Here is a 22,679-nt window from a genome sequence, read left to right as displayed (position 1 = left end):
AGCATAACAAACTGGAGAATGAAAAAAAAATTCTTTTTTTTATACCTTAAAAATGCTAACTTCTGCAATTGGATAAAGAAGGATGTGTACATAAAGAGGGGTTAGAATCACTTTCATATACTATATCACATACTCATATATGTGGATAATACAGAGAAATATCCATAGGTAGGTATAAGTACTTACATAATACTTATATTCACTTTAAAGTATTAGAAATAAAAATTATTTCATGACCGCTTAATAGATATGGAGTTTCTCTTGGGGAAGAAGAAAATTTCTTTATGTGAGTAGTGATGGTTGCATAACATTGTGAATATATAAATGCCATGATACTGTACACCACAAATTGTATAAATAGTAAATTTTATGTGTTAACTTAATTTTTAGAAATGTAACGTATATCAGATAAATGAAAGGGTGTTGTTAAAAAAAAGCGGGGTGGAGGATCTCTTTAACTATGGATCTCTTTAACAGTGGATCTCTTTAACTATGTAAGAGGAGTCTACATTAGGACTTTCTTTGAGGGTGGCCAAGAGGCATGAGAGCCAGGCAGGCCTTCTATGGCTTGCCTCCAGGTGACATCTGCTACAGAGACCAGTTCAGGGCATTTCAATAACTTAGTTCATTCTCCTTTTTTCTTTTCCTTCCCATTAACCAAAAACCACTGACTTAAAATTCCTCCAAATAAAAAGAAGAGAATAGACAGACACAGCACTGATGCTATGCTGTTGTTTCACTGGCTGGATCTGGCCAGGTCCCTCGACACCTGCGTGACTGCAAGGAATGAGCATAAGGATCTCAGGTTTCGCTACTAAAGTTACCCTCTAAAAATAAACACACACATGGACTTCCCTGGTGGCTGAGTGGTAGAGAATCCTCCTGCCAGTGCAGGAGACATGGCTTCCATCTCTAATCCAGGAGGATCCCACATGGCCGTGGAGCAACTAAGCCTGTGCATCACAACAACTGAGCCTGTGCTCTAGACCCCAGAAGCAGAAACTGCTGAGCCCATGTGCCTCAACTACTGAAGTCTGAGCACCTAGAACCCATACTCTGCAACCAGAGAAGTCACCACAGTAAGAAGCCCTTGCACTGCAACTAGAGGAAAAGACAAGGCAGCAACGAAGACCCGCACAGCCAAAAATATTAAATAATAAATAAAATTATATAAAAAATACACACATGAATGAAAAATAATTGGATGCTCTTTCATTTTCCTACAACTGATTAAATTTCAAATCCTTTTCTTATAAGAAAGTGATGACAAACTGATTTCAACACAATTTTCAGAGCAGGAAGTTTCCTGGGGGGGTGTGTCCCTGGTTCATGATGGAAATATCCATTTCTGTACTTTTAAATCATATCCCAAGAGAATACCTAGGCTAACCCACTAGTAAAGTTACTGATACAATCACAGAAATTTCTCAAACCTGTTTGGAAAATGCCCTCTGAATCCGCACTTCATCTATTCAGCTTTGCTACTCCAAGAACAACAGTATTCAGTGGATCTCTTCATGAAGCATGTAATACTTGCTCTGTTTTGTAATCCCCATTTACATCTATTCTGCCTTTGACATGGATTTAATTTTAATCAATTTGGGCAATATGATGACTTAAACAGAGAAGAAATCCACATAAGATCCCCACCTAGTTCTCTTGGGAATGCTGGTAAACTAACAGAGAACAAATCATGAAGAGTGTAAACTTTGCATTTACAGGCCTTCTCTTCTTCTGCCTTGGCACTTCACTTCCCTCCCCATCCCTGCACACTAGAGATTAACAAACTGGATCTTCTATGAAGGGGAAGAAATCAGATGAAATGTACATGCCATGTTTTATATGACACTGTTATAAAACAATTCCATTTTAGGATGTGAGCTCCTTCAAATAGGATTTCAATTCTCTGTTTATAATATACAGTACTTAGCACACAGTAGTTTCTTATACATAATTTATAAAAGTCACTTAGTATTTTATTTGTATTTCATATTCCAGTTTGAATTAATAGCCAATTTGAAAAGAAAATATGACCAGCATCATTAATCATACTTTGGTGACCAAAATAAGAGCCAAGACTATAAGAACTGATTTTGATACTGTTTCAGATTTGACTGGGGAGCCAACTTGATGTTAACTTTATTTAACAAAAGTTGCATTTCAGCAACAATATATGCATATCAGATAAAGAACCTAGCAAGCTGGATACTACCACAATTAATTCCATCAAAATTTCCAGGTAAGGCTTAAAAGATTAAGAGGGGGGAAAAAAAAACCTTCTATGGTCATATCAAAGTGGCCCAGCCTCAAAGGAAAATATAGAAAATGATGAACTGAAAATGGGTTGGTAATAGTAGCTTTTACATAGCCCTAATTATAGTGTTCACTGTTTCCAACACTATAATTCATTAACCTTGCTTCACAAAGGCCTGGTGGAGGCTAAACCACTACACGAACTAAATAGATAGCCGAGTTTAAAAGATTCCCCATTAGATCTATTTTAACGACACATTAAATTGGATTGTGTAATCAAGTTTTGATTAGCCCAACTGTTAGGTGACTTTTAAGAGCTGAGAAAGTTTTAAGAATATACACATTTATCCAACAAGCAGTAAAGGACTATCCACAGAATACAATTTAAACACATCTCAGAAATACTCCTTCCCTATGGCATCTGAGATGCTTTTTAATGTGTTAAGAACAAAGTAGGGTGAAAGTGTGAACCCACATCTTGCAAATCTGCCCCTGAAACAACTCACCTCTCCTGGGGCCTGCGACCAGCTGCCTTTCTGTTTTTCCGGCCCAGTCCCTGTTGCAAGGCCAGTGTCTGAGATCCTCACCGTGGTTGGGGTGGAGCTGGCGGTAGTGACCACAGCTGCTGAAGCCACCATACACTGGCCAACTTGTTCCAGTGTTTTTCCTGCCTCTTTATTTTCGGCTCCACCCACCTCTGGGGCCAAAGGTGTCTGACCTGTGGCTGCAGAATACGGAGTGAAAGGTAGAGGTGTGTCCCCACCCACAGGCTCATCCTGCACCACCAGAGTCCTGCCGTTTTCTTTGGTGTAAGTGGCAAAGCGAATGCTGCGGTTAATCTGGGGGACAAATGTAGTCGGTGGCTGCTTGGTTCTCTGATCCAGCCCTGGCTCTCCACTGGCATTCCCTCCTTTCCAGGGCCCTCGGCTTGCCTCGCCTCCATCGCTCCCATTACTGTCTACTTCACCCCTGTCTCCTTTCAATTTCTTTGATGCAGGGTCACACCCAGAGTCCGAAGCACTTTTCCTCCTCCGGCCATCTTTCCCCTCTATGCTCTCTCTCTTCTTCTTTCCTTTGGAAGATTTTACTGCTTTTAACGTACCCCCCTACAAAACAAAATTCAAAAAAGATTTATTACAAGGGACTTTCCATCCTGTGAAAACCATAAACCATTAGCTCTTTCCCATCTCTAGAAGCAGACAATCAAAGCTGGGACAGATTGCCAAATTCCAATGCCAGCTCTAAGACATACCCTTTGTTAAAAAGCTCCTATCTTCCTGTGATTCAATTTACACACACATATTCAAGATAACAGTTACTAGAGGTTAACTCACTTCACAAAACCTCCCTTAAATGAAACGTACTCCTTTCTTAAATGGACTTTTTTCAGGATTTTAGAAATTTGTGGAATATCTTTTATAAAATGGACTGATAAAGCTAGTCTGGGAACTTATTTGCCCCTTGGTGAAAAAAAAAAAAAATCTGCTTTATTTTATATTTATCTCCTTGTTTGATAGAAACTGGCAAGTATTGAAATATAAAATCTCCTCTATCCAGAAGTCACTAAAAACTGGTGACAACTTAACAATAGGAAAAGGAACATTTATGAGTCTGTGACCAGAGGAAAAGTGAGTCCAACAGAGACAGGTTTGAGTTGCTCTTATGGACACTATAAAGAACACAAATAATTTCCAGATCTTATTTCAAAGCATTAGATACAAACAGGGGGGAAAACTAAAAAGTCAGGGTACCATAACCAAAAACTCAAATCTCTTAGCTCTTTTAGTAATTCCATCCTATCTCAGGAAATCTTATTTAGCCTTATTTGAAAGGTCAGTAACCTTAAAAGACACAGAATTAAAAGGGGGAAATTCCTATCCCTGAGTGAAAACTCTTTCCCTGAGAAGGACAAGAGGACAGGGGATTGGGACACAGTTAACACTCTCTTAGGCAACTTATACCTGGAACATTCTTAGACTGATATCCTATTATTTCTTTTTAGCTGCATTTAGCTAACTTTCAGATAGTTTCATTTAGATAATGTGCTGGGGTGGCAATAAGCTAGTGACATAGTTATTTGGCTGTTATTATTTACCAGCTTGATTAATCGACTCTCACTGCCCTTGAATACATATAGATTCTTGGTGCAGATGTGTATCTTTGTGTAATCAATCATTATTATAGCTCTTATAACTGAATTTTTTTCAAATTTTTCATTTCTTCTTGCCAGTTTTCTCTTCTTTTTTTTCTGCCTTCCTTTTTTTCCCCTTAATTTCCTTCTGAAAACCTTAACCAAAGCTCAAGATTTACTTGTTTCTCCCATACTTTTGGTAATATTAATCTAAGTTTCTAAATCTTTCATTTAAGAACTGTTTTTGTTTGTTAAGAATTATTTTCATTTGATCATTTAAAAATCTTTTTACCCCTTCTTCAACCTCTATCATCACTCAGTTTTCAGTGCTGTGAAGTATTTAAGTACGATCACTGAAATCTCTCCTTTCTTGCTCACTCTTTCCAAGGAAATGAGGTGACCATGGATCTCTAAGAAGCGTTACTGTAAAACTTGGCAGATCTGACAATAATTGTATTTTGCTAGCTAAGACGAGAGTCACACCATGGCAAAGCTGAAAAAAGAAGAATCAACGTCTGTTGCTGAAAGCCAAAGATCTCACCTTTAACTCATTTAGCCAACTTACAGAGCCTGGCTCACAGCAATTTCCCTGAGCAACAACATATAAGTATGTCCTACTTATGGTGAGCTACTCACATGTGAGTAGATTAGGACACTGAGAACAGTAATCTCTAGCTATACCTGGCACAATCTAAATGTACCTAGCATATAATAGGTGCTTAAAGAACAAATGAAATGAGGAAGGAAATAAAAAAGGGACCCAACACAGCATCAAAGTAACAAGTGTTTTTCAGCCACGTAAACACAGTCAAGAGACTTATCCTATTTGTAATAATATAATATGTAGTAAAGAACTATTAAATTTTACCCTGACTCTTCTTTTCCTACCCTAATCTTGTTTTATCAAGCCAAAATGACTGGATAAAGAAGAGGAAGAATTGTATACCCAGCATGAGCAGCCAAGAGAGCAATACAAACACAGGTGCTAAGAAAACTATGAAGAATATGTGGACAGATGGCCGTCCAAGTCAATGTCCTACTGAAGGAAATTCATACAGGATTCCTTAATTGGTTCAGGCACTGGTTTATAATGTGTCTTTTGATGGGTTATGATAATTCTGAATGAACCAAGAGTTGGTCTGATTCACAGAAACTATGGAATAATCCACTGTGTGCTGAGCACTGAACTAGGCACTACTTTAGTTTGAACTCTTCTTGGGATACGAAATTTCAGATTTCCTTGGAGCTCACTACCACCTAATGGAAAGAAAAAGAGGATGTAGTTTCTTCTCCATTTCTTATTACTGGGTAGGTCATGAATATTACTACTACTTATTACAGCTTTGTCTATTGTTATCTTTCAAATATACCTGTCCTAAAAAAATGTAAGAAAAAAGTAGGCCATTTTAAAACAGTTAGGCAACATAGCCATGATGAAAAGGGTTTGCTCAGACTAGGTCTCTTTCTTGAGATTACCCTCCCTCAACTAGACAAGACTGTGGTGAGAGCAAGAAATGTACAGTGGTCAGAGCTTGAAACCCAAAGCTATTAACATGGATAACACAAACATAATGAAGTCTATGTAACAAGATAATGCAAGCTCATGAGTCTGCTTAGAGACTCACTCCATTACTGTACCTCGCTCTGAGGCGCCGAATTATCCACGAGCATCACATGGATCAGTCTGGGATCTACGGACTTGATCTCACCACTCTATAGAAGGAGGGGGATAGAAATAAGAAAAAAGGAGGAGAAAGATTCAATGCCTGCCCACCAAAGACACAATTATGTATTTTTTCTTATGTAATCTATGCAATTATCTCTATTTGTTTCTACTTCCCTGCTAGAATAAAAGCTCCATGAATAGGGATCTCTATTATTTAATTCACTGCCGGAATAACAACATTTGAAACAAGGTCTAGCATATGGTAAGCACTCAAATATTTGTTAAATGAATGAATGAAAAAATTGAGTTCAATGCCCAAGTGTCTCTTTTAGGGTTACTAATTTCAAATTCTGCATCTCTAAAACCTTCCTATTCTGTAATTAAAAAAACAAAACAAAAAAAGTGAACTTCCCTGGTGGCTCAGTGGTGAAGAATCCACCTGCCAATGCAGGAGACATGGGTTTGATCCCTGGTCCAGGAAGATCCTATATGCTGTGGTAACTAAGTCTGTGAGCTACAATTGCTGAGCCTGTGCTCTAGAGCCCAGGACACACAACTACTGAGCCCACGTGCTTAAATTATTGAAGCCCTGCCAGTGTCAGAGCCAGAGCTCTGCAACAAGAGAAGCCACCACAATGAGAAGCCTGCATACTGCAATTAGAGAGTAGCCCACAGACCCTGCAGCAACGAAGACCCAGAAGAGCCGAACTAAATATAAATAAAGAATAAAATTTAAAAGAAAAAAGAAACCTTCAGAAAAAAACTAAAGGTTTCGGCAGGGGCCAATTTGACAGATACTGTCAGATTTAATGTATACATCCTTTGACCTGGCAATTACACACTTGGGAATTTATTTCAGTAAATAAATAATGTGAAAAATGTATAATGATATATGCTCAAGGATATTCACTGAAGCATTATTTGTATTAGTAAAATACTGGAAATGATTTTTAAATGTCCATCAATTTTAAATTAAATTAGTTATACTACATCAATTCAGTGGATAGTATGCATCTGATTTTAAAGGATGAAGTATATTTCTATATATATTTATAGAGAATGATGCTAATTTAAAATTAAGTTAAAAACATAAATCAAAGAACTATGTGTATCATATGATCCCATTTGTTAGTATAGTATGATTTATGCAGTTCTTACCTAAATAGACAGTATAAAAATATCATAAACACACACAGAGAGAAGGTATTTGGAAGCATATGGAATATATACCAAACTGTTAATGGTGGTTACCACTGTCAGGAGTAATATTTGCCTATGAGAAGGGATGGGTTTCACTAACTATTTTATATATATGTGTATCACTTGAAATTTGTAAATGAAGATTGAATAATTTAATAAATTAAATAATGAAATGACTAAAATCATTATGCTTATATTACATGTGACTGCAGAGGGCAATTCTGAAACCAATTCAAAGGTGTTATAAATACATATGTGTTTGCCTCAAAATACTCTTGTTTTTGATAGATAATTCTCCAGGTAGTTATAGATGCTATGTTTTTTCTACTTATTTCCTTAGAAAACAATTCATTTTATCAGCATGTAGGGGAAAGTGGCATAAGTATTACAGAAGCAAATGCTAATTGATTAGATTTTTAAATAATAAACATTATGAATATGACAAAATAAGATAATAGTACTTCACATCTGTATACTGTTCTATAGATTTCAAAGCACTTTTGAATACATCATCTCAGTTCCCAAAACACACACTGTGAGGCCAAGGGTGGTTACCCAATTACCTCTAATTTACAGATGAGAACACTGAGGTTGAAAAAGTAGAACAGCCTTTCTCAAGGTGATAGAATCAAAAGTGATAAAGCCAGAGATGGAACCCAGCTCTTCTCACATGTAATGAAGTGCTCCCTTTCTCCATACCACCCTTGGTAAGGGGATGGATGGACCTCAGACAAAATAACACAAAGCCTCACCTCAGTTACAGACACTTCCATAAGACGGGTGATGGAATCTTGATGGCTTACAACACCACAGAGCCAACTTTCTTCTCCCTCTGGCTGGTACACTTTGACCCTGTGACCTTGAACACTGTAGGGACCTAAAGAAGAGATCAGTACTGAATATTTTTGGCTAAGCTGTATTTCATGATTGTTCCTTAAAAAACAGAAACAGAAAGACTTATTGGCACTTTTAATTGTCTTGTATGGAGTTGAATAAATGAGCAATTTCAGATTTACTATACACAGCAATTTAAAAATAAAACATAGTTTTTCCCAGTGACTTTGGTAAATTTTATTTGGAGATTTCTTAGAATATCCTAGGATCTGATACCTTATCTCAAATTTTCAATTCTAGAAGTAATACAGGAAAGAGAAAGGCAACTTACAAGTCAAAAACTATAGATAATATGAAAATCTACTCAGATCTATCTGACATATACATAAAAAAAGTAGGCCAGTAAGTTGAATGTACCATTTTGTTATGTTAGCATAGGAATGATACATAACCATTTGCCCTTTGCTATCTTACTTTCAATACAATAGGTGGAGAATTCAATTTTTGAGGTTTCCAGCCTCTGCTCTAATAAGAATCTGAACAAATATAGCACCTGTCTTTCTAAGAACATAGTTTCAAAGATATTACTTTATCAGCAGGTAATGTTACCCTACAATTTCAGCTGGCCCTCCAAGAACAAGTTTCTCTCTCCTACATATCTTATACATTTGAGACCACATAGTTAAATCACTGTTTATTTTAATTATCTTTCAGAGCTATAATTAAGCTTAATTTTTCTATACACATTCATATATATCTCTATGTCTTATCCTGTTCCTTGATTTCCTTCTCACTGCTATCTATTTTTCCTCACTTTCTTTCCTCTCTCATACCTTTCCTTGATTATTAAACATCATTTCACACTGATACTTCCCTTCTCCAAAGAGGCCAGTTTTCCTACTTTTACCTATTTAGATTTAGTTTGACAGAAGAGAACCAAGAGCCCTATTTCACTGAAAATCATTGTTATCATGAGGTCAGGAAGGACAAAGAGCAGATGTACAACATGAAGGGAAGGATAAATGAAGCCAGAGTCTACCCTTTGTATAGAATCTTGGGCAAAATCTGTATGTAAAATGAAAAAGTTAATAAATCTCTTTTGTTTTCATTTTTAAAAGTTAACATGCTCTTAATGTGAATGAGTCTGTGGACACCTTCCTTTATGAACATACTTTACACTCTAAGTTGTTATTTGTTGGTGTTAACAGTCTTTGGTCCACTGAACCTTACAAGCCAGTATGCTCAACAAGGGCCGAGATTTTCTAGCTTGTGGTTATATCCCCAGTACCTTAACACTGTGTCGACTGCAAGGTTAGTCCTTAATAAATATTTAAGAAATAAAGAAATTTTTAAAAAGACAACACTGCATATTATGAGAGATAATACAAAAAGGAAACTGGTTTGAGGGAGATCCTATTTTTCCAATCCATTCTAGAGATCCAGCTAACTGGAGTTACTTGTGACACTACCCACAAAAAGATAAGCACAGATGTTTTAAGAGTTGCACGGTTTTCCCCATTCTATCACTTTCAACATTGGCTATACACCCGATTCAGAATTTAATGACAGAAGACTATCTATTCTTACCTCGGCTGAATATCTCTTGTAGCTTTTGGTCACTGATCAAAGCATTAACTGTGTCTCTCAGAGCAGCATGTTCCAAAAGAATCTGGTTTTGGCCATCTGTTCCCATCTAGTAAATATAAAAAAATAAAAAACTGAATACTGAAATAAATAGCAATAGTATCTAGCCAGAAGAGAAAAATTATACCCCTGAGCTCTACATCAGCATATATCAAAATGTTCCAAAGAACCCTAGTCTGACTACAAGATGCTCTACAAAAGTTAAAGATGCTACGATCATTTAGGTTTAGGAAATATTATACCTCCCTTGAACAAGGTGAGAAGGGGGCAGGACATCAACTGCTTCCCCAACCCATCCAGCCAAAAATCTGTGTATGTTTGACTCACCCAAAACTTAACTCGTAATAGCTTACTGTTGATTGGAAGCCTTACTGATACATAAATAGTTGATTGACATATATTGTGTATATCATACATATTTTTCTGTATTCTTATAATAAAGTAAGCAAGAGAAAAGAAAATATTAAAATCTTGAGGAAGAGAAAATACATTTACAGTACTATGCTGTATTTATTGATACCCTATGTTCATGATGTCTGTTTACAAGATGAATCATCTGTCAATGCACTACATCAAGACTGCCTTATTCAGGGCTTCCCTGGTAGCTCAGTGGTAAAGAATCTATCTGCCAATGCAGGAGACATGGGTTCGGCCCTTGATCTGGAAATATCCTACATGTCACCACAACAATTGAGCCTGTGCTCTAGAGCCTGTGGTCTGCAACTACCGAAGCCTGTGTGCCCGAGAGCCCGTGCTCCGCAACAAGAGAAGCCACTACAGTGAGAAGCCCACACACCGCAACTAGAGAGTAGCCCCCACTTGCTGCAATTAAAGAAAAGCCTATACAGCAACAGAGACCCAGCATAGCCGGAAAAAAAAAGACTGCTTTATAGAAAACAAAACACTACAGATGTTAAAAGTATTACTAACACTAGACATCTAAATGAAAAGACACAGTGAAAAAAGTTTGTATTAATTTATAGGTACTATATTTATTGATGAAAATCCATACACTAAGTGGGCCAATGTAGTTAAAGCCCGGGTTGTTCAAGGGACAACAGCATACTATATCTTTCTACATACAATAGTACGTTTAAAGGCTCTGAGAAGACAAGCAGGGAAAAAAACATGTTTAGGTAAATGTTCTTCATACTTATTTGACTATAAAACATTTTATTCCCTGTAAATCTTGTTATTTTGATACTTATCCACAATTCACTGAGTGCCTATTCATACAAGCACTAGGATTACAAAGATGAATAAAACAAGACTGATGAGAGGGAGTGAGGCCTAATGAGTCAGGAAGACATTTCAACAATAAAGAAATCATCATTAATATTTCACAAAACACAGTTTAGTAAACATTGCTCTTGGCTGCCTCAATAAGACAGCAAAACTCTTGGAAGTCTCCTAAATTTTAACGTTCAGACAATAACTCTTGTGAGAAATAAATATTATCATCCATAAATTCTGAAACTCGAACTCAGATACTAGCTTGTTTAAACTACTAACCTTTCCCTTTTCTGTAACTAAAAATATACCTAAGCTCTTCAATATTTAATGTTGATTGGAACCAGCCCCAATTCCCAGCCTCCGTGCCACTGGCAAAGGTACAGGCCCTTCTCAGACAAGTTACAGACGCAGCCATCTCTGTGAACTCAGTACTTCTGAGGAACTGTGTGGTCTTAAGTGTGAAGTGGTTTCAGGGTGAGGTGGGGGTATGCAGGGGAGAAAAGAATCCTCAGTCACCAAATGTACTTTTCAAGGGAGCAAAGAAACTTTAAAAGCCACATGGATTAGGAAAAAAAAAGGCACATGGAATTACTGGGAGAAAGTACTTGCTTCAACATTAAAAGAGAAGAGGAAACAGTCTATTTATAATCAATAGAGAAATCATCAGGGAGAGAAATAAATTCAGGACTAGACCAACTGATAAGTACCTGGAACAAATGCAACCCATTAGCATCTGACAGGAAACGAAGCTCTCGATCCAGAAGGTATTCAACTGGAACCACAGAACCCAAACCGAGTTTATCTACCAGGGGAGTGAAAGTCTGTGAAATACAATGACAAGAAATAGATTAGTACTTGGGAGAGAAAATAAATAACAATTAAACTGAATATCCAACTGCAGAGAAAATACCCATTATTAATATATATCTTTCAGCTCAGTAAATACAAATAAGCTAAAGCATAAGTTCTGAGAGTCATTCCTAACCCACCATCTGCCCTCAAATAATCATATGAAGCAAACTAGAGCATAAAGTCAGCTCAATAGCCTTATTAACAGCTAAAAAGGATACAAAGAGTAAGAAATTCCTTATTCTCTTTTGCAATCTAACTAATCTTGTCAGGCTTCAAGAGGGTTACATTACAGTAAGCTCTCAGAATAAAGTTACACCATTATCATCTCTAGAACTCTTGAAACCTTTGTGAGATTTCTAAAATGATCAGTGATATAAAAATGTATGGGTAAATTCATATTTAGTGTTTCATAAATAACCTGCCTACAAAAGTCACCCAGGGACCAAAATCAATTTGAGCTTCTTCTAAAAGTTCAACTGGAAAGTGGCCTTAAAAACAAATGAAAAGAGTTCAGTAAGCGACGATATGTATAATCAGTACGTTAAAAATGTCTGTTTTGAGCATTATTTAATTTGGTTAGTCATAGGAGAACTAGATTTTTGCCTTGTGAGAGTCTGAGCTAAGAAGTAGCACACAAAGTGTCTATGCTTCTAACTTATCCAACTAATAAATGGGTGATTTAAAATGCTAAAAACAAAAAAACTCGTCACAAATAGTCTGATTTAAAAATGGGCATATCACCTGAATAGATATTTTTCCAAAAATAGACAAATGGGCAACAGGTACATGAAAAGGGACTCAACCTTACTAAATTCAGGGAAATGCAGATCTAAACCACAGTGAGTAATCACCTCATACCTAAAATGAAAGACAAAGAGGAGGGGACCCTTGCACCATCACTGGGGATGTGAAAAGACAAACACACCAAGTACTACTGGAGAGGACGTAGAGAGGGGGACCCTTGCACCATCAGTGGAATGTAAACTGGTGCAGCCACTACAGAGAAGAGTACAGAGGCTCCTCAAAAAAATTAAAAACAGAAACTACCATGTGATTCAACATCCCACTTCTAAGTATTTATCCAAAAGAAATGAAATCACTATCTTGAAGAGAAGAGATATCTGCACCCTCATGTTCACTGCAGCAATATTTACAATAGCCAAGACAAGGAAACGACCTAAGTGTCCAGTGATGAATGAATGGGTAAAGAAAATGTGGTGCATACACACACACATAAATATTACACACAATGAAATATTATTCAGCCATAAAAAAGGAGGAAATTCTGCCACTTACAATACCACAGCTGAATCTCCAGGGCACTGTGCTAAGTCAAATAAGTCAGACAGAGAAAGACAGATATGGTATGATTTCAATTACATGTGGAATATAAAACAACTGAACTCATAGACACAGAATATATTGGTGGCTGCCAGGGGTGGGGGGAGTCTGGGAAATGGGTAAAAGTGGTCAAAGGGTATAAGCTACAGTAATAAGAAGAGTAAATTCTGAGGATCTAATGTACAGCACGGTGACCATAGTTAAAATGCTGTATTGTATACTTGAAAGTTGCTAAGAGAGCAAATCTTAAAAGTTCTTACCATGTATGTGTTGTGAGAAGCAAATTAGATAATATGTAGGAAGGTACTCTATAAAACAATGAGATTATTATACTTTATTGAGATTTTTAGAATGTTCTTGTTCTGCAAAGCTAAAAAGAAAAGTTCTTACCACATACACAAAAATGTAACTATGTGAGACACAGAACTGTTAACCTTACTGTAATCATTATTTCACTATAAATATAAAATCATCACATTGTACACAGACTTATACAATGTTATATGTCAATTCTATCTCACTGAAGCTGGAAAAAAAACAGTTTCTATGGGGAAAAAATAGACTTTAAGAATTACATTGTTTCATAATATTATTATGAGAAAAGAAAGGTGAAAAATTATTTAGAAACAAAGTATCAAATATTACTTAATATAAAACATTTCAGAAGGCACAGGAGAAGAGATCTCTCCCAATTTTTGCTTCAGTAACTTCAGAATAAAAGCCTGTTAAGGACAAAGCATTAGAGTCTGGGGAATTCTAAAGAGTTTAGCTATTGCATAAATACCATATCGAATAGGAATAAAACCCAAATATGCTTTTAGCCAATAAAAGTCACTCACCAGGGCTGGCCACTGTGCAATTGAGACTCGAGTGCCCTGGATGAGGACTGGGTCCTTCCGAGGTGCCCATACTAGAGACCCTTCCAGCAAAAGTACAATAACTTCTTCAGCGTGAACTTTAACCCAGGAGTGCTGCTTCCAGTTACAGCCATCAAATTCTACAAAGATCTAGAAAAAGAGACAAAAAGTCATCTTAAGGTTACATTGGAAAAAATCCAACACTATAATATAAAAACAAACACAAACTTCCTGTTTTGAAAACTTTTAACTTGTTTTTAACTTCTTTTAATGGATTTCAATAAAAACCAATCTTACTTCAGAGCCAGGAAATTGGTCTCATCCTCACTCTGAGAAGAGGGTACAGAGTTGAGGGGGCATTAGTTATTTACAGTTAGTAATTTCTAGCCATAATCCTACTGAGATTTATAACTCTTAGCTTCCAATTTACATCTAAGCACACTAACTGGGGGCTTACTATGTATAAGGCCCTATGCTAGGTTCAGGAATACGGAAAGGAATCTAGAACACTGGTCTCAAGGAGCTCATAGTCTAATAGGTGGAAAGACAAATTTTTTACACTTCTATTGTGAACTTTTAAAATTAATAAAGGCTAGAGTACTTATAGGAGAAGGCAATGGCACCCCACTCCAGTACTCTTGACTGGAAAATCCCATGGATGGAGGAGCCTGGTAGGCTGCAGTCCATAGGGTCGCTAAGAGTTGGACATGACTGAGCGACTTCACTTTCTCTTTTCACTTTCATGCATTGGAGAAGGAAATGGCAACCCACTCCGGTGTTCTTGCCTGGAGAATCCCAGGGACGGGGGAGCCTGTTGGGCTGCCGTCTATGGGGTCGCACAGAGTCAGACACGACTGAAGTGACTTAGCATAGCATAGCATAGAGTACTTATAGCCTACTTCAAAGAATTTTAGTTGGCTTTTGGGAAAGATGCAAGAAAATGATAAAATATAAATTTGCAAATCAGGACTAAGCAAACTACAATAGGAAGTCACTGTTAAAGTATAAAAAGAGGGAAAACTTATGAAGAGAATAAGGATCTATACAGCTGTATGACTGAGGGATATATGATGAATGAAGGATTACTGATTTGGCTCTGAGCTTCCTAAAGGCCTATCTGAAATGGAGAGGTCAGCTGCATTGTCTTCACTGTCTAAAAAGGAGAACACAAAGCAGTATCTCATGGAAGCAACACTTTTCCAACCCTTGGCTCTACAAGAAATTTCTCATATGACACTTCCAAAGGAAACAATGTAGGGCAATTAAATTAATCACACAAAGCTCTAGGTTTATTACTTGTAATATACTAAGTTTCACATCTACTTAAAAAAAAAGTGATGGGAAAATAAGGCTCAAAAGGGGAAGCATGATTTTCACAGAGAAAGAACATTAAACTGCATTATATTTAATATAATATATATATATATATATATAAAAAATATATGAATGAAGGGGCTCATTCATATATTAATACGTGTTCTGGGGGAATCATATACAACTTTAAGTAACTTGCTGACAACTGGAAAGAGATGTATTCAAACTTGTATTTAAGTACAGACTCAGGAAACAAGAAAGGCAGTAATGAACAAAGCTTGGGGCTTATGTTCCTGAAGGCTTGGATTTCCGTCTTAATCTTAAGATGTTAGTTTTAACTGAAAACTTGACCAAGTCGCTCTTCGCTTCTCAAGTCTTGGTTTCTTCCTTTGTGATAAAACATACCTCATGGACTGGTTGTGAAGACTAAATAAAGTAATAGATTCAAAAGTACTTTGGTCAATTGTAAAGCACTACTTGGGCAATAACATGCCATAAGATAAAACAAATAAGGTATAGGGAATGTTCAGAAGCAGGAGAGATCACTTCAGGTGTGCAAAGGGAGTGATATGGAATGAGGTTAAAAAAAAAAGTCCCCCCCCCAAAAAAAGTCCCAATCAAGTTCTAGGACGGCCAGGAGCTACAGCACCCCGTGGGGAAGGAGTGGGCAATGAGACTAAAAAGATTAATAGTCAATGTGGAAGACACCAAATATTGGGATAAAACTTGGGTTCATACATCTGCCAATGGGAGATACGTATGTGTGTGTGTGAATGTGTATACATGCAACTGCCAGTAAAAGGTTTCTGAGGTCAAAACATAAGCAGAACAGTTTGTTTCAGGACAGTTCAGCTACTTAGTGGATGAAGATGGTTTAGATGGGAGTGGGGTGGGGAACAGTGGGTGTTCTTACATGACCTAGAGTGGGAGCAGTGAGACAAGGAAGGAAGTGACCAGGGCTCATGAGAGTTGATGAGTCATATCAACAAGCACGATGACTGGCTGGAATAAGAGTAAGGGAAAACTCAAAAATGACTTGGATTTTGAACCAAAGACTAGGAGAACAGCAGTCCCATTACTGTTCAGTGGTGTCATAACTGATGTCCAGAGGAGGCAATGGCTGAAGGCCTTCCAAGTCATGAAAAGGAACAGAGGCTGTCGAAATCCTAGGTCGAATCTGACCTTGAGTGCTCTTCTGGGCATAGCTTAGAAAACCAGAGGTTGAGGCTCTCTGGTGCCTGACAGCTAGGTGCCATGTACAGTGGTAATCTGCCAACTACTTTAAAAACCAACATGGTGCTGGTGCTGGTGCTAAATTGCTTCAGTCGTGTCTGACTCTGTGCGACTCCACGGACTGTAGTCTGCCAGGCTCCTCTGTCCATGGGATTCTTCAGGCAAGGATACTAGAGTGGGTTGCCATTTCCTCCTCGAGGGGACCTTCCCAACCTAGGGATGGAACCAGCGGCTCTTATGTCTCCTGCATTGGCAGGCAGGTTCTTTACCATTAGTGCCACCTGGGAAGCCAACATATGAGTCACAAAACTCTAAATCATACCAACATCCAAATATAAGGACAACACTAAAAGAAGTCATTGTTATCAAAGCTGTAATGATTTTAATTCTTTATATAGTAATTTGAACATTTTAAATGTTAGTATTCAGGAATTCTATCATAACACATCTGAAAACACCATGGAAGAGCGGAAATATTTGAAAGCCATATTTCACCTAATTTAAGGGCAATTATTTCCTAACCTGCCTGGGCAAAGGAATGAAGTATTGAACTTGGCAACCACAGTGCTGTATGTTCTAGGATCAAACAACTGCTCTAGGCTAGCAATACAAATTTGTTTTGAGAGCAATATGGAATGTGTATATATAAACATGTTCTACCAGTATTATGGCTTATTTCTGGCCCTAGCACTCTGTTCCACCTCCTAGCTAGAGATGGAAAGAGTTAGAATATATAAGGTGAAGAATCATTTCAGGTCAAAGTACACAGAACAGGAACTCTTAAAATGGTAATGGCCAGGGACTTCTCTGGTGGTCCAGTGGTTAAGATTCCATGCTCAGAATGCAGGATGCCCAGGTTCTACCCCTGATCAGGGAACTAGATTCTACATGCTGCACCTAAGACCCAGTGCAGCCAAACAAACAAACATTTTTTAAAAATGGCAGTGGCTAGGTCACAAAACAGGAAGAAGGGATATAAGCTAACAAAAATCAATGGTAGTGCTTGGACTGAGTTAGAGATGGCCAAGGCAGGTTGATAATCTGGACAGAACTAAAACAGTTTGCGTTTAGTTTTTTTCAAGTATTTTTAAAATTTCTACTACTAAAGTTGCAAAAAGTTATTATTGTACAGCTAGAGCCTAAGGACTAAATGTGTAAAATATTTCCTTAGTTAAGGAGAGTTAGTGGTAAAATGCTTACTTGCATTTCAAAATCCCTTTTATGATCTATATGTAATGCACATTCATTTCAGTGACATTAAAATGAAATAAATTTTTTAAAAAATCAAGTAAGTTAACCTAAGTTTGATAAAATCAGACAGTAGTAGTCTGAGTAATACAAATGTTCATGCTAACCATATAATTATATAATAATCAGTTTGGATTCTGGTCCTCCCCAAGGCCATTCTTACTACAATTAATAAAGGTATTTATTTATTCACTCACTCAACAAAAACAGAATGCCTCAGAAATATGTGTGTGTGTGTGCATGTGCACAAAACACTTGCCAGGGCCAAGAAGATCAAGGTGAATAAGGTAGCACTTGGCAGGAAGGAATCAAACCCTAGATGAGCAAGCCAACAGAGAGGTACAGAAATTATTACAGAGGTATGTAATAAGAGCAGTAATAAAGACTGAACATATTAGAGAGGGTATATGCTTTGGGAAACAAGGTTTCATGGAAGAGGTAGTGCTATACAAACTGGATCTCAAAGGACAAACTGTATTCTTCTGGCAGAGAAGGGAGAGAAAGACTGCAGCAGGTGCAAAAGCAGAGAAACCTAAGAGCAGATTCAGTGTTCTAGGAGGAGGATGTAGCAGCTAGTAAGCTGTAAAGTGTTCTGTTGGCCTGTTAACGGATGATAAATTGAAACCTGGTGGCAAAGGTTCTTGTTTGGTCAGCAGAGTGGGGGTTCTGTTGGTATGTCTGAACTCTCCAGCAGTCAATCCCCCCTATACCCTTCAGTCTGTCGCCCAGCTATTTCTCACAAGCCTGGCCCTGGACACATGCGAGTTTATGTTGTCTTCTATAGGCCTTGGGGGAGGGTTTGATTGTTTTAAGCGGGGTGGGGAAAATGATGATATACACAGACATCTTTCATGTGCATTTTAGAAAGATAATGCCATCTGAGGGGAAAAATTTCTCAATACTGTTTAAATAGGAAATCAAAATAGAAATTACAAAGTATTAAACATCCTTTATTCAAATTATGGGATAAGGAAGTTTTAAAAATGAGATGTATCTAACAGATGAACATAGAACTCTAAGATATATTATATGGAAAAAAGCAAGCTGCAGATTTTTTAGGGAGTTGGGAGGATAGGAGAAGGGTTGGGATAGGAGAAGTAATAGTATTATCTGATAATAAGGTAATATTAGTAAATGTTCCTTTTTTGTCCTTAGACATATTATTTATATAATTAACTTTTTTTTTTTAAAGGAAAGAATTAACTTTGGGATCAGGTTTGAAAAGAACTCATAGAGGCAAGAAACTGGAGGCAAGGAGACTAATTATAAAGTGATGAAAACCCAGGTAAGAGATGTAAAAGGCCTAAACCAAGATCTAGATCAAGACTGTATGAATGAAAAGCATATTTGAGAAATTAGAGATAAAAATAACAGGATATGGTAATGACTATGAGAAGGTAAGGAAAATGGAAACTAACTTCCAAGGTTCCTAACTTTTCTTTTCCAGTTTTTCTAACTACATTCTAAATGAAATATGAACTGTTACAAATGATATTAGAATCCCAGGTGGCACAGTGGTAAAGAATCTGCCTGCCAATGTAGGAGGTGCAAGAGACAAGGGTTAGATCCCTGGGTCAAGAAGATCCCCTAGAGTAGGAAATGGCAACCTGCTCCAGTATTCTTTCCTGGAAAATTCCATGGACAGAGGAGCCTGGTGGGCTACAGTTCATGGGGTTGCAAACAGTCAAATGCAACTGAGCACAGAAATAAGCTGAATACAAAGTGTGTGTGTGTGTGTGTGTGTGTAAATAAATGGTTTTAGGTGCAGAGGAATCACAAAGATGTGGATTTGCACCCCTACTTCCCCATTTCTTGGCTGTGGGAGCAAGTTACTTTAGCCTCTTTGAGCCTTACTTCCTTTGTCTATTAACAGGGACAGTAAATACCTCACAGAACTGTGGTAAAATTAAATAAAATAATGTGAAATGCCTAGTGGACCTTGGGCTTCTGATAAATATGCATTTCTTAAGCAAATTCATAACTGGTCAGAATATAAACTGGAATGACTTCAAAGGAAAAAAAAACTGTCATATATCAAGAATCTTAAGTATGTATATATCCTGTATTTCCATAATAGCATTTCTGGCAATAATCCTAGGAAGTCATAGTAAACACAGAACAGGCTTTATTCACAAAAATGTTCATCACAGAAATATTAATAAAGCATAAAATCTGAAACAATTTCAGTATCCAATGAAAGAGGAGCAGTTAAATAAATTAGCCAGTCAATAAAAACTATAAGATTTCTTTGAGAGCATTTATTGTTTCTCTTTCAGTTACGAAAGCAACACATGTTATCTGTGGAAAATACAAAAAATGACAAAAAATTAAAATCACCTAAAATACAAAATTTTTTGGTAATACATGAAAATAACTGACATATTAAGTTAAAAGAAAAACTCAAAACTGAAAATACAGTATGAATTCAACTTAAAAAAACATTAGACTATGTACCAAACATAGCAGTTTTTAATACGTTGTGATTCTACAGGGGCTTTATTAAAATAACTTCTACATTTTGTATACTAGACATTTATTAATTGAAAATCAGAAAAACAAAACACATCTAACAACTCTGATGTAAATCACAAAAAACCAACTGACAATGTACCTTGGATGGGGGTCCCAAATATAAATCCAATCATATAAAGAAGAAAATCAGTAGTGAGTCAATATCAGTAAAAATATACAAAAGAAAAAACCTTAAAGATCAAGTTAAATACAGGGGGCCACCGAGTAGAAAATCCATAATAAACAAAATAAAAAATCAGAAATAAAAGTTGACGTAATACTGGCTTCTAAATATTCTACTTAAGGTGAATAGTAAAAATGCACATGTTCCCTGTTCTTGATGAACTTACAATCTAGAAGGGCAGATAAGCTATATGCTTATGTATCTACACCGAGAAAAATTAATAAATATTACAAAAGAAGTATCTCACCAAGTGATAAAGGAAGAACACTGGGATTTAGAAAGACTTGATAGAGGTGTTCTTTTCTCTTTACAGGATTTCAATGGACGACAAAATCAAAAGCAAAGGGTAAAAGAGGTATAAAACACTTAGAAAGCACTAGGAAAGCAGAGGATCAGCAAGAGTGCATGTTGTAAATATCCATTTGGCAACGCCCAGCTTTCCTTGTCTGATTCTTTGCAGGACAAGGATCCCTCTTATCTGTAATTTGGTCTCCTGAGTAGACCAGGAGGGGGCTCTGTGCAGATCTCTGGATAGGTTTATCTCCCATTGTAAATTAATAACATTACATGTGGATTTACAAATCAGTCTCAAGAGTTTGGTTAGTGAGAATCAGTTCCCTAGAGCCTGATTACCCCTGAAGACACAACCGCCCACCCCCCACCCCACCCCAGAGCTCCTGCCCTTGCAAAACTAATCGAGGTCACTGTTTAATCAGGCAGGTTTTATCCAACTGCAAGAAGGGTAAAAGACACTTTAGCAGTAGGAACAGTGGGATGAGGAGGGCTTAAAAACCACCAACCTGTCAAAGGCAGTGGAAAACTGAGAAACAGCAACAGGTGTTGTGTCCCCCAGGCCTTGAGGAAGCAAAGCCTACTGGAACCCACTCCAGCTGTTGCTGAGAAAATCACTAACAGAAAATGCCATGTTAGTTACCCGTGATTTAGGCGGGTGGAGGGGAAACTAAATCAACAAGAAGGTGGAGAAGAGAACTAGGCAAGTGAGTACTAAAGGAGGGAATGAGTCCTTGACAGATGGAGAGTTAGTGAAACAACTCTTAGAAACAAATGCATAATAAACAAGAAAAAAATCTGATTGTACAGTAAAGGGAGAGGATGCTGGACAAAATGACCAGTGTACAGTGTGACCACTGGTGGACACATTGTAGTCTTGAAATAAATAGAATGCAAAGACAGTAAGATAGAAGTATCAAAAATGACATACACACATAAACGAAGACAAACTTTAAAAAGCAACTTACACAAAGCACTTGAGTGCCTAAAAAATTCAATAGTGGCTCAATGTTTCAAAAACAGACCTCCTGCTGTAAGAGGAGAGTTAGGATGAAAAGTGTGTGTAGATGGCCTCACATTTAACCATTCTTTTGCACCATCTCATTTTTATTTAAAGTTCTCTAAACCATACACTGATCCACAAAACATATTCTACTGACTTTAATAAACAGTGTACTACAATATTATTCAGATTTTTATTTAGCTTAGGGATTATAAGCAAGAAAAGAACACTTATGGATAATCATTAAAGGCTGACCTCCTAATTCAATTAGGGCTGAAGTTCTATGTGTGAACTTAGGTTGAGAATAAATAATATTAAATTGTACACTGCAAATTATTACATTATCTAGAAACAAACTAGACAGCTATTTTAAAGTCCACCTACTCTGAGACAAAGAGGAGAGTCTGCAGGAAGAGTTTTTTCTTTTTTTAAAAAAAAGCAGATATGCTTTCACTCCTCTTGGAAGATTACCAGACGGAAGAAATATGGTACTAGCCTTGACACTCCCACATCTATTACACCAACTCAAATCAAAGAAAAGGAGTACTTTAGAGCCCACCTTTCCTCTAGATAAAGATGAAAAAATTAAAGGGTTAAAAAAATTAAGGCAGATATGCTTTTACTCCTGTTGCAAGTTCTGGATAGCTGAGACAGGTAAGATATACATTCAAAACAATTCATGACTACTAAAAGCATAATTTAATTCTATCACATAGAAAGAAAAGGATGGTTTAGTTAATAAAATTGGTGTTGCCACAAGTGGTTCCTACTCAGTAGGAAAAGTTACATTGTCCACCACACATGCCACTTATAAAAATATTCCAGATGGACTAAAGATCTAAAGGTAAAAAAATGAAACATTAGAAAGAAAATTTGAAGAATAT

At 37.0% G+C, this 22,679-nt stretch overlaps 1 protein-coding gene across 4 annotated transcripts in view; it reads right to left on the bottom strand.

The window, feature by feature from the left end:
* Positions 1 to 22,679, bottom strand: part of KDM3B (lysine demethylase 3B) — a 57,591-nt gene that overhangs the window by 30,953 nt on the left and 3,959 nt on the right. For 2 of the 4 annotated variants that reach the window (XM_070793668.1, XM_019963501.2), the window contains exons 2-7: positions 13,994 to 14,161; positions 11,669 to 11,782; positions 9,672 to 9,777; positions 8,003 to 8,127; positions 6,023 to 6,097; positions 2,760 to 3,359 (exon numbers count right to left, since the gene is read on the bottom strand). In XM_070793668.1, the coding sequence (XP_070649769.1) occupies positions 2,760 to 3,359; positions 6,023 to 6,097; positions 8,003 to 8,127; positions 9,672 to 9,777; positions 11,669 to 11,782; positions 13,994 to 14,161 (1,188 nt within the window). The remainder of the gene's footprint in view (positions 1 to 2,759; positions 3,360 to 6,022; positions 6,098 to 8,002; positions 8,128 to 9,671; positions 9,778 to 11,668; positions 11,783 to 13,993; positions 14,162 to 22,679) is intronic. The other 2 variants (XM_070793669.1, XM_070793670.1) reach the window with 1 other exon arrangement.

This window comes from Bos indicus, chromosome 7 (assembly GCF_029378745.1).
Source record: "Bos indicus isolate NIAB-ARS_2022 breed Sahiwal x Tharparkar chromosome 7, NIAB-ARS_B.indTharparkar_mat_pri_1.0, whole genome shotgun sequence".
Classification (NCBI taxonomy): domain Eukaryota; kingdom Metazoa; phylum Chordata; class Mammalia; order Artiodactyla; family Bovidae; genus Bos; species Bos indicus.
This window is presented reverse-complemented; position numbering and strand designations above follow the sequence as displayed.